Source organism: Babylonia areolata, chromosome 21, assembly GCF_041734735.1.
Source record: "Babylonia areolata isolate BAREFJ2019XMU chromosome 21, ASM4173473v1, whole genome shotgun sequence".
Taxonomy (NCBI): domain Eukaryota; kingdom Metazoa; phylum Mollusca; class Gastropoda; order Neogastropoda; family Buccinidae; genus Babylonia; species Babylonia areolata.
The window spans coordinates 47,065,549-47,078,048 of record NC_134896.1 but is presented as its reverse complement, the minus strand read 5'-3'; the positions used below and the strand labels follow the sequence as shown (position 1 = coordinate 47,078,048).

The 12,500-nt window shown below is 46.9% G+C and overlaps 2 protein-coding genes across 2 annotated transcripts in view; both read right to left on the bottom strand.

The window, feature by feature from the left end:
* Nucleotides 1-12,500, bottom strand: part of LOC143296375 (serine/threonine-protein phosphatase 4 regulatory subunit 4-like) — a 172,883-nt gene that overhangs the window by 47,996 nt on the left and 112,387 nt on the right. The window contains exons 8-12 of the mRNA XM_076608252.1: nucleotides 10,547-10,669; nucleotides 8,090-8,184; nucleotides 5,105-5,182; nucleotides 3,340-3,459; nucleotides 529-606 (exon numbers count right to left, since the gene is read on the bottom strand). Coding sequence (XP_076464367.1) covers nucleotides 529-606; nucleotides 3,340-3,459; nucleotides 5,105-5,182; nucleotides 8,090-8,184; nucleotides 10,547-10,669 — 494 coding nt within the window. The remainder of the gene's footprint in view (nucleotides 1-528; nucleotides 607-3,339; nucleotides 3,460-5,104; nucleotides 5,183-8,089; nucleotides 8,185-10,546; nucleotides 10,670-12,500) is intronic.
* On the bottom strand, nucleotides 3,710-4,232 carry LOC143296182 (uncharacterized; the record flags this gene model as incomplete). The annotated part of the gene is made up of 3 exons (XM_076607991.1): nucleotides 3,710-3,772; nucleotides 4,100-4,145; nucleotides 4,198-4,232. Coding segments are annotated over 3 exons (144 nt in total), but the record flags the coding sequence as incomplete, so codon positions are not given.

Here is a 12,500-nt window from a genome sequence, read left to right as displayed (position 1 = left end):
GGGGGGTGGGGGTGTGGGAGGGGTGGGGGGTCTCCTCTCCCTTTCTTTTGTTTTGCCCCTGTTTGTTTGAACTGGAATATGTTATGTTGTGGTGAAGAGGAATGTGTCATGCAGCTGTGTGTATGTGCTGGGGTGGTGTGTGTGTGTGTGTGTGTGTGTGTACGTGTGTGTGTGTGTGTGTGTGTACATGTGTGTGTGTGTGTGTGTGTGTGTGTTGAGTGTGTGTGTGTGTGTGTATGTATGTGTGTGTGTGTGTGCGTGTGTGTGCGTGTGTGCGTGCGTTCATGAGAAAAATTGTAACAATGCATGCATATAACCACAAGTACATACAAGTGTATCTCTGCAAGGACGCATATATCTTGGTTTATATGCATGTACACAGAATGGATCTCAAAGAAGCCTCCTTACCAAAAATAAATAAATAAATAACCAACAAAAAACAAATGCAAAACAAATAATAAATGCCCCCCACCCCCACCCTGACCCCTAAGAAAAAAAACCACTTATATATGGAGTTCCAAGACTGACCTCAATACTTTCATCTTTGAGCAGCATAATGAGGTCAGGGAAGAGCATAGTGACCATATTGCCCAGCATCTTGGATACCTGCAGACAATTACAATTCATTCATCAATTAGAATTAACTCATTCTTGGTGGCGGTCTCCACTCTGGGAGGGACGCTTACTCAGTCTGGCTCCGTGACTAAGATATTATTGTTGTTAGTAGGGGGCTTAGTAGGTGGTGTCCTAAGTACACTGAATCAGAACAGGCACCACTGAACACCACCGAAGTGACTCAGCAGCAGTGCAGGGTCTCCTCTGGTGTGTGGCCTCCTGGCAACCTAACATCGATGGTTCCCTGTGGACTGCCGACAATGGAACTGTAACAGACGAACTCGGGTGTGGTCGTGTATGGGGGAATCTAAATGAGAGGCGTGGGAGTAATGCCACTGAAATGGTGCAGATGATGGGGCAGCAAAAAAAAAAAAGAAAAAAAAAGAGAATTAACTCATTCTACTCCAGGTTCGAGATAACTCGTACCATGATTACTTCCTCTGTGGACCAGGTACGAGTATTCTCGTACCAACACACTATTCTAATTTCGCTTATTCTTGCTTGGTACAGTTCGCATTCTATACTGAACCGTTTACTGATTCTGGAAGTATGAAAACAAAGCTTTGTTTGACCAGTTAAAACAACACTTTTCCATTGATTGTCGCTGTTTTAGTGAACCGCCCTGTTTTTTTCTGCAGTGGTCTCATGTAGTGATGGTCCAGGGGAGCTGCAGCAGGCACGTAGCTGAGGGGCAGAATGAGTTAACTCTCTCCATACGAACGGCGTAAGAGACGATGTTAACAGCGTTTCACCCCTATTACCATCATCAAAATATTGCAAGAGGAAGGCTCTTATACTGAAGAGGTGAATGTTGACAAAGGATACCACAATTCTTATGATGGAAGCTAAAGGTTGGGTCATTCAGACACCCACTGGACATCCGATGAGTCTGTGTAGAGGAGAAGAGAGGACTGTACTGAATGAGTTAAAAGCAAAATAAAATGTTTTTCAGTTGTGAATTACTTATCTCATAAATTCAACAACAACAAAATAAACATTTTTTGGCTTCTAAAATTGGCAATTACTTGGTGACTCACTGTGATTCATTAACTTATCTATCTGTGAGACTTCCACTTATCTTTGCAGCATGCAGATGGAAAGTACTAAATTAGCAGCCTTTCTGACTGGACACTATCTTTTTTGTACCTAAAGGAGCAAAATGTTGCTGGTTTTTTTTGTATTTGTTCAGTGCAAACCAGCAAACGACCCACCCACAAGCAAGATTTTTTTTTTTTTCGGATTCATGATTCTGGTACATCTTCATCAGTTACACACATGATTCTTTTTTCTTCTTTTTTTCTTCTTCTTTTTTTTTTCTTTTTTTTTTCTTCAAGTCCGAACACTTAAGTTGAACTCTATCAGCTAAAATTTAAAAAAAATTTTTAAAAATTTAAAAAAACAGTATGAAGTCAAACATCTTCTCAGCAAAATCTTCATGCTCCAGACATACAGAAAACAGAATGTAACAGACACACAGCACCTTCACAAAATCCTAAATCAGGATAAAGAAACAAAGTTCGTTAACTAAATCCTGATGCCTTGCAGGAACGTTTTGGCAAGACCAGATGATCGGGAGATGTGTCCATACCACCTAAGTTTGCGTTTTTTCACTATGGACAGAAGGTCTTCGTAGGGTCCAATACTTTGCTTGATTCTGTTCTTCACTTCCGTGTTAGTGATGTGGTCTCTGTAGGAGATGCCAAGTAGTCTACGAAAGCATCTCATCTCGACAGCTTGGATTCTTCTCTCGATGTCTGCAGTCAGGGTCCAAGTCTCGCAGGCGTAGAGCAATATTGATATAACCAGGGAACGCATCAGTCTGATTTTTGAGCTGAGAGCGATGTTTTTGTTGTTCCAGATGGTGTTCAGCTTGTTGAGTGCCATTGTTGTTTGGGCAATTCTCGAGAGTACTTCTGGTTTAGATCCTTCATCTGACACGATTGCTCCCAGATATTTGAAGCTGTGGACTGTTTTAAGCTTTTCGTCGTTGACTTTGATGTCAATGCTGATGCCGTTGGTGTTGTTAGTCATCAGTTTGGTTTTCTCCGCACTGATTTGCATTCCATACGATGTGGAGGCTTTGTCTAGATGTTTGACCAGGCTTGCCAGTTCTTCTTCTTTTCCAGCCAGTCCATCAATGTCGTCGGCAAAACGTAGGTTTGTGAACAATCACAAACCTTCCACACACAGCATCATGTAAAGATACCATGATGAATGACATGAACTGACCAACACACACACAGATACAGACACACACACACACACACACACACACACACTTGTAACAGTTTAGAAGATGAGATTCACCTTTTAGACAATTATGTAAAGTACAATACTTACAGACACAGATTCCTAATCGATATATGTTGTCCAGATGCAAAGCCTAGTGAATTGATTCTTCTAACAGAATTACAGCTAAGGCTGGCGAAATTTGTTCACGAATGTTTCTCTTCTTAATATGCTCATGTTTATGTTTCATTGTGTCTTATAAACTTTAAGGTTTTATGACAATAAAAAGTATTCTATTCTATTCACACACACACACACACACACACACACACACACACACACACACACACACACACACACAGAGGGCAAGGATGTAAAAATGCTGTATACGCTTGACGCTCATTCTTTTACCCTCAACAAAGATCATTTTGAGTTGACTTCACACACACACACACACACACACACACACACGCACACCCACCCACACACACTCACCTCATGGAAGCCGGAGGCGATGGTTTTGCGGACGATGAAGTGGGGGTCTCGGCACAGGGAGGTCAGCGTGCCCAGCAGCTCCCCCTTGAAGGACTTGGTGCCCACAAACAGTGCCATGGCCTGCCACACAGCACAGGGGGGGGGGGGGGGGGGGGTTTAGCAGTGGTGGGGGTGTGCTGTGCTGTGATGGTGGTAGGGGTGGTGTTGTGGTGTTGGCGTTGTGGTGTTGGTGGTGGTGTTGTGGTGTGGTGGTGGTGGTGTTGTGGTGGTGGTGGTGGTGGTGGTGGTGGTGTTGTGGTGGTGGTGTTGTGGTGTGGTGCTGTGGTGGTGGTTGTGGTGGTGGTGGTGGTGTTAGCAGTGGTGGTGTTGTGGTGGTGGTGGTGGTGATGTGGTGTGGTGGTGTCAGCAGTGTTGGTGTTGTGGTGGTGGTGGTGGTGGAGTGGTTGTGGTGGTGGTGGTTGTGGTGGTGTTAGCAGTGGTGGTGTTGTGGTGTTGGTGGTGGTGTTGTGGTGTGGTGTGATGATGGTGGTGGTGGTGGTGGTGTCAGCAGTGTTGGTGTTGTGGTGGTGGTGGTGGTGGAGTGGTTGCGGTGGTTGTGGTGGTGTTAGCAGTGGTGGTGTTGTGGTGTTGGTGGTGGTGGTGGTGTTGTGGTGTGGTGTGATGGTGGTGGTGGTGGTGGTGGTGGTGGTGTCAGCAGTGTTGGTGTTGTGGTGGTGGTGGTGGTAGAGTGGTGGTGGTGGTGTGGTGGTTTTAGCAATGCTGGTGCTGTGGTGATGGTGGTGGTGGTGGTGGTGGTGGTGGTGGTGTGGTGGTGGTGGTGGTGGTGGTGTGCTGTGGTGTGGTGGTTTTAGCAGTAGTGTTGGTGTGGTGGTGGTGGTGGTGGTGTTGTGGTGTGGTGGTGTAAGCAGTGTCGGTGTTGTGGTGTGTTGTGATGTGGTAGTTGTGGTTGTGGTGGTGGTATTAGCAGTGTCGGTCCTGTGGTGTGGTTGTGGTGGTGGTGTAAGCAGTGTCGGTGTTGTGGTGTGGTTGTGGTGGTGGTGTAAGCAGTGTCGGTGTTGTGGTGTGGTTGTGGTGGTGGTGTAAGCAGTGTCGGTGTTGTGGTGTGGTTGTGGTGGTGGTGTAAGCAGTGTCGGTGTTGTGGTGTGGTTGTGGTGGTGGTGTGGTTGTGGTGGTGGTGTAAGCAGTGTCAGTGTTGTGGTGTGGTGTGGTTGTGGTGTGGTGTGGTTGTGGTGGTGGTGTAAGCAGTGTCAGTGTTGTGGTGTGGTGTGGTGTGGTGTGGTTGTGGTGGTGGTGTAAGCAGTGTCAGTGTTGTGGTGTGGTGTGGTTGTGGTGGTGGTGTGGTTGTGGTGGTGGTGTAAGCAGTGTCAGTGTTGTGGTGTGGTGTGGTTGTGGTGGTGGTGTAAGCAGTGTCAGTGTTGTGGTGTGGTGTGGTTGTGGTGGTGGTGTAAGCAGTGTCAGTGTTGTGGTGTGGTGTGTTGTGGTGTGGTGTGGTGTGGTGGTGGTGCTGCTGCTGTTGTTGTTGTTGCTATTATTATTACTAATAATCGTTACTTTCATCAAACAGACACAAAACATCACACACATACACACACACACACACTCACAGAGAGAGAGAGAGAGAAAGACACACACGCATACACAAACACACACACACACACACACAGATATAGACAAACAGACACACACACAGATACAGACAGACAGACACGCACGCACGCACTCACACACCCACCCACACACACACACACACACAGACACTGCTCACTGGAAAGTTGTAGGCGGCACATCTCCGTGTTTCTATGTACCCATCCTCTTCATCACAGCTGGACAACACCAAGGCATTCTGCCAAAATAGCACGACAGAAAACTTCAGAACAAAATATACACAGACTCCTTTATGACCATCAACAAAACAGTCTCAAAGTACCCCTCCACTTCCATGCTTGGGGTGAGTCCTGTCAATGTCTTCAGTGTCGGCAGATTCATGGGGGGGCTGTTGTTTGAGGGACGTGGTGGCGGTCTCCACTCTGGGAGGGACACTCACTCAGTCTGGCTCCGTCACTAAGCCATTATTGTCGTTAGTAGGGGGCTTAGTAGGTGATGTCCTAAATACGTTAAATCAGAACAGGCACCACTGAACACCAACGAGGTGACTCAGCAGCAGTGCAGGGTCTCCTCTGGTGTGTGGCCTCCTGGCAACATAACATCAATGGTTCCCTGTGGACTGCTGACGCTGGAACTGTGACGGATGAACCCGGGTGTGGCCGTGTACGGGGGAATCTAGAATGAGCGGCGTGGAAGTAATGCCACTGAAACAGTGCAGATGATGGGGCAGCAAAAAAATAAAATAAAATAAAATAAAATAAAAAATATATATATACACAGATTCATACTTCCTGACTCTGCCAAACACAAGAAGAGAAAGAAAACAACTCCTCCTGCATGAGGCTGTGCATGCTGTTCTTACCAGCCGTCCACTTCTGTCTCAAAGCGAGCCTTCACATCCACTTTAACTCCTTGACTGCTGCTGATTAGTACAGTGAAAGGCTGTCACATGCTGATAATAGACACAGCTTACAGGTCAGGACGTCGGTCACCGTTCTTTCTTTAAACGCTCTTCTTCCTTCTTCATAAAACCACCAGTCCATCAAAACATCGTAAATGATTGATTTGATTCATAATACCACCAGTCCATCAAAACATCATTAATAACTTATTTGGTTCATAATACAAACAGTGCCTCAAAACATCATTAATGATTGATTTGATTCATAATACCACCAGCCCCTCAAAACATAGTTAATGATTGATTTGATTCATAATACCACCAGTCCCTCAAAACATAGTTAATGATTTATTTGATTCATAGAACCACCAGTCCCTCAAAACATAGTTAATGATTTATTTGATTCATAATACCACCAGTCCATCAAAACATAGTTAATTACTGATTTGATTCATAGAACCACCAGTCCCTCAAAACATAGTTAATGATTGATTTCATTCATAATACCACCAGTCCCTCAAAACATAGTTAATGATTGATTTGATTCATAATACCACCAGCCCCTCAAAACATAGTTAATGATTGATTTGATTCATAATACCACCAGTCCCTCAAAACATAGTTAATGATTGATTTGATTCATAGAACCACCAGTCCCTCAAAACATATGATTGATTTGATTCATAATACCACCAGTCCCTCAAAACATAGTTAATGACTGATTTGATTCATAGAACCACCAGTCCCTCAAAACATAGTTAATGACTGATTTCATTCATAGAAAAACCAGTCCCAAAAAACTTCACATGTGATCAAGTCAGTTCATAAAACCACCAGCCCCTCAAAACATCTTTCACATAGTCTGGTGTCAACTACTGTGATGAGAAATGAAAATCAGTGCCCACCATCTGTCAGTAAACCACTAACAATACCCCAAATTTTGTTAGTGAACGAACTGTTTCATAAAGAACAGTTCAAAGGAAATGATCAACAACAACCCCCCAAAAAATGCTCACCTTTAGCCTTCGTCCCTACAAAAGATAGAATCCTCCCATTGACATCAGCATGCTACATTCCAGCTCAAGTCACGCAGCATGGTCAAAACGACACCAGTTTTTCTGACACTGCTGTCTACCCAGATCAAAGAGTGTGACACAAGATGATCAAGTATATCTGGTTCTCTATTTCGCTGCACAGCCGACTGACCGACCACACGGGGCAAGAATCAGGGCTGGTGTGTCCAGGCTGTATTGTATTTCTCTTTTTCATCACAACACATTTCTCTGTGTGAACTTCTAGCTGCTCTCCTCAGGGAGAGCGCGTCACTACACCAAGAGCACCACCCTTTATTTTTCTTTCTTTTTTTTTTTTTCCTGTGTGCAGTTTTATTTGTTTTTCCTATCAAAGTGGATTTCTCTACAGATTTTTGCCAGGGACAACCCTTTTGTTGCCGTGGGTTCTTTTACATGCACTAAGTGCATGCTGCACACGGGACCTCAGTTTTTCGTCTCATCCGAATGACTAGCATCCAGATCACCAGCGGCTGAGCTATGATTCGAACCAGCGCGCTCAGATTCTCTCGCTTCCTAGGCGGAAGCGTTACCTCTAGGTCATCACTCCATCACATGCATGGCATCACTAACGTATCAATTTCCTGAAACACTTGAGATGAAGAGATATCTGCCATGTGATTAAAAGATTTGTGCGAGTCAAGGTTTGCTCAATGGTGGGGGTTTAGGGTTGGTTTTGTATTTTGTCCCTGAGGCATTCCACTGTGAAAACTGAGATAAAGGGAAACTGTTCCAACGCCATCCCAAACAAGATGGTTATTTCAAAAATTACAATGCTCAAAATAATATGTCTAGAGTAATCCATCCACATTAACTGATTTGATGAGGAGGAGGAGGAGGAGAAGGAGGAGGAGGAGAAGAAGAAAGGAGAAGGAGGAGGAGGAGGAGAAGAAAGGAGGAGGAGGAGGAGGAGGAAGAGGAGGAAACAGGCTGCTGAAAATGATATCACCCAAAACTTGTCTGGAAAGGCATGCGTGCATGAGTGCATGTGTGGGTGTGTGTATGCGTGCGTGTGTGTGTGTGTGCGTTCATGTGCAAGCATACATGCGAGTATGTGTCAAACAACAAAACAAAAAAAAACAACAACAAAAAACAACAAAAAAAAGAAATTGACAAAAAGGCACCGCACAGCCCATGGCTGGGAGAGAGGAGGAGAGAGGGCAGGCTGACTCACCTTCTCTGCAGCCTTCTGTTTGTCCGGCAAGCCCACCCTGCACAGCTTCTTGAAGTAATCCACAAACCAGTGCTTCTGTTCGTCCGTTAGATTGCCTGCACACACACACACACACACACACACACACACACACACACACACACATACACATGTACGCACACACACACACACATGCACGCATGCACACACACACACACCGTCAGGTTAGTAATCACAGTAAAAAAAATAAAAATAAAAATAACAACAATGATAATGATAACAAAATAACAATAGGTAGCAACAACAACAATGATAAAATAATCAGAGTAAAAATAAAAACAAGAATACAGTCAGTTACTAATAATAGTAAAAATAAGAAGAACAGTGATAATTATAACAATAATAACAATTGCCTGCACACACACACACCACACACAACACACACACACATACACACACATGCACGCACACACACACACACACACACGCACACACACACACACACACACACACACACACACACATACACATGTACGCACACACACACACACATGCACACACACACACACACACACACACACACACACCGTCAGGTTAGTAATCACAGTAAAAAAAATAAAATAAAATAACAACAATGATAATGATAACAAAATAACAATAGGTAGCAACAACAACAATGATAAAATAATCAGAGTAAAAATAAAAACAAGAATACTGTCAGTTACTAATAATAGTAAAAATAAGAAGAACAGTGATAATTATAACAATAATAACAATACTAACAACGACAACAACAATGATAATGATAACAATAATAGCATACACTCACACACACACAACCTTCCACCCAAACTCCCACAAGCACAATCACAGCATATTACAACAACAAAAACTCACTGTAACCAATTATTTTGGCTGGAAACTTTTCATCCGCAGGGTTTCATAGTAGATGAAGGTTTCAAGCTAAAATACTGGGGGGTTTTCTACACCCGCTCCTAACACCACCCCGCCCCCTTCCTGTTGATGTACCTTGTAGCATGTAATCCTCATCAGGATAATCAGGATCACTTCAGTTGATCAACAACAACATTACCTTCAATTTCTATCATGTTTTTGTACTTGCTATTGTCAACATTGTGCGGAAAAACAAACAAAATTCTAACCACCTCTTCTGTACTGTACGTTCTGGCAGCCATTTTGATAAGCTAAACAGCGGATAAATCTGTGGTCGGAAGTGAAGGGTTAATAAAGTCGTAAGTACAATAAACATGTGTAATAATTTAAAACAGGAAAAGAAAGGACCCGCCCACCCCACTCCCCAACCCCCACCCCTCATACAAGTCACAGAACAGCAGACAGTAATAGGCCCAGGGAACTCCCCTACACCCCAGCCATCCCATAACACCTCCTCCAAAAAAACATTGTGGCCCGAAAATGAAGACAGGAAGGTGAATTTCTCAGTCACAGAACACAAGACAGTGACATGACCAGGGGGGTGGGACAGGGGTGGGACCCCCCACCTCTCCCCTTCCCACGAGACACCCATGGCCAGGGGAAACCCCATCACACCCCTCCCTAGGAACCCCCATGACCAGGGTACACCCCACCTCTCCCCTCCCCCCGGAGCACCCATGGCCAGGGGACACCCCACCCCACCCCTCCCCAGGAACCCCCATGACCAGGGGACACCCCATCACACCCCTCCCTAGGAACCCCCATGACCAGGGTACACCCCACCCCACCCCTCCATGGGAACCCTCATGGCCAGGGGACACCCCACCCCACCCCTCCCCAGGAACCTCCATGGCCAGGGGACACCCCACCCCACCCCGGGAACCCCCATGGCTAAGGGACACCCCACCCCACACCTCCCCCCCGGGATCCCCATGACCAGGGGACCCCCCACCCCACCCCACCCCACCCCACCCCAGGAACCCCCATGGCCAGAGGACCCCCCACTCCACCCCACCCCACCCCTCCCCGGGAACCCCCATGGCCAGGGGACCCCCCACCCCACCCCTCCCCGGGAACCCCCATGGCCAGGGGACCCCCCACCCCACCCCTCCCCGGGAACCCCCATGGCCAGGGGACCCCCCACCCAACCCCTCCCTGGGAACCCCCATGGCCAGGGGACCCCCCACCCCACCCCTCCCCGGGAACCCCCATTGCCAGGGGACACCCCACCCCACCCTGGGAACCCCCATGGCTAAGGGACACCCCACCCCACACCTCCCCCCCGGGAACCCCCATGACCAGGGGACCCCCCGGGAACCCCCATTGCCAGGGGACCCCCCACTCCACCCCACCCAACCCCACCCCTCCCCGGGAACCCCCATGGCCAAAGGACACCCCACCCCTCCCCAGGAACCCCCATGGCCAGGGGACACCCCACCCCACCCCACCCCTCCATGGGAACCCCCATGGCCAGGGGACCCCCCGCCCCACACTCCCCTGGAGTGAGTGGTGGTGGTGACTCACTGTGCAGGCCGTGACACAGCTGCCCCAGGTGCTTGGCCACCACGGGCAGGGTGCAGTCCTCTGCCTGCATCGCCTTCTGGCACATTTTGCACACCAGCGGCACGATCGTCGTCGTCAGCGTGTCTGTGTGGGATCAATCAGCATCCATCATCATCATCATCATCACTGTCATCGTCATCATTGTCACCATCATCATCATCATCATCAAAATAATCCTCCTCCTGCATCCCCTTCTGGCATAGCTTGCACACCAGCACCACAATCATCATCGTCAGCCTGTCTGTGTGGAATCAATAACATCCATCATTATCATCAACTGTCATCATCATCATCATCATCAACCTCAAATCATCATCATCAAAATAATTCTCCTCCTGCATTGCCTTCTGACACAACTTGCACACTATTGGCACGATCGTCATCATCAGTGTGTCTGTGTGGGATCAAACAGCATGGATCATCATCATCATCATCATCATCATAAACGTCATCATTATCATCATCAAAATAATCCTCCGCCTGCATAGCCTTCTGGCACAGCTTGCACACCAGTGCTACGATCATCGTCGTCAGTGTGTCTGTGTGGAATCAAACAGCATCCATCATCATCATCATCATCATCAACTGTCACGATCATCATCATCGTTATCATTGTCGTCATCATCATCATCAACTGTCATCGTCATCATTGCCATCACTGTCACCATTAAAACAATCATCCTCCTCCCCTTCCTCCTTCTCCTCATCATCGTATTATCTATGAAGCGGCTTTCCTTTGGACTTTCTGTGTGTGGTGGTTGGAGGGGGTATGCTGTGTGTGGACATGCTGTATGTGGACATGTCGTGTGTGGACATGTTGTGTGTGGACATGGACATGCTGTGTGTGGACATGCTGTGTGTGGACATGCCGTATGTGGACATGGACATGCTATATGTGGACATGGACATGCTGTGTGGACATGGACATGCTGTGTGTGGACATGCCGTAGGTGGACATGCTGTGTGTGGACATGCCGTATGTGTACATGCTGTGTGTGGACATGCTATGTGTGGACATGCCGTATGTGGACATGCTGTGTGTGGACATCCTGTGTGTGGACATGATGCATGTGGACGTGCTGTGTGTGGACATGCTGTGTGTGGATATGCTGTGTGTGGACATGGACATGCTGTATGTGGACATGCTGTGTGTGGACATGATGTATGTGGACATGATGTGTGTGGACATGCTGTGTGTGGACATGATGTATGTGGACATGCTGTGTGTGGACATGCTGTGTGTGGACATGATGTATGTGGACATGCTGTATGTGGACATGCTGTGTGTGGATATGCTGTGTGTGGACATGGACATGCTGTATGTGGACATGCTGTGTGTGGACATGCTGTATGTGGACATGATGTGTGTGGACATGGACATGCTGTATGTGGACATGCTGTGTGTCGACATGGACAGGCTGTGTGTGGACATGGACATGCTGTATGTGGACATGCTGTGTGTGGACATGCCGTATGTGTACATGCTGTGTGTGGACATGCTATGTGTGGACATGCCGTATGTGGACATGCTGTATGTGGACATGCTGTGTGTGGACATGCTGTGTGTGGACATGGATATGCTGTATGTGGACATGCTGTGTGTGGACATGCTGTATGTGGACATGATGTGTGTGGACAGGGACATGCTGTATGTGGACATGCTATGTGTGGACATGGACATATAGTGTGTGGACATGGACATGCAGTGTGTGGACATGCTGTATGTGGACATGCTATGTGTGGACATGGACATATAGTGTGTGGACATGGACATGCAGTGTGTGGACATGCTGTATGTGGACATGCTATGTGTGGACATGGACATATAGTGTGTGGACATGGACATGCAGTGTGTGGACATGCTGTATGTGGACATGCTATGTGTGGACATGGACATATAGTGTGTGGACATGGA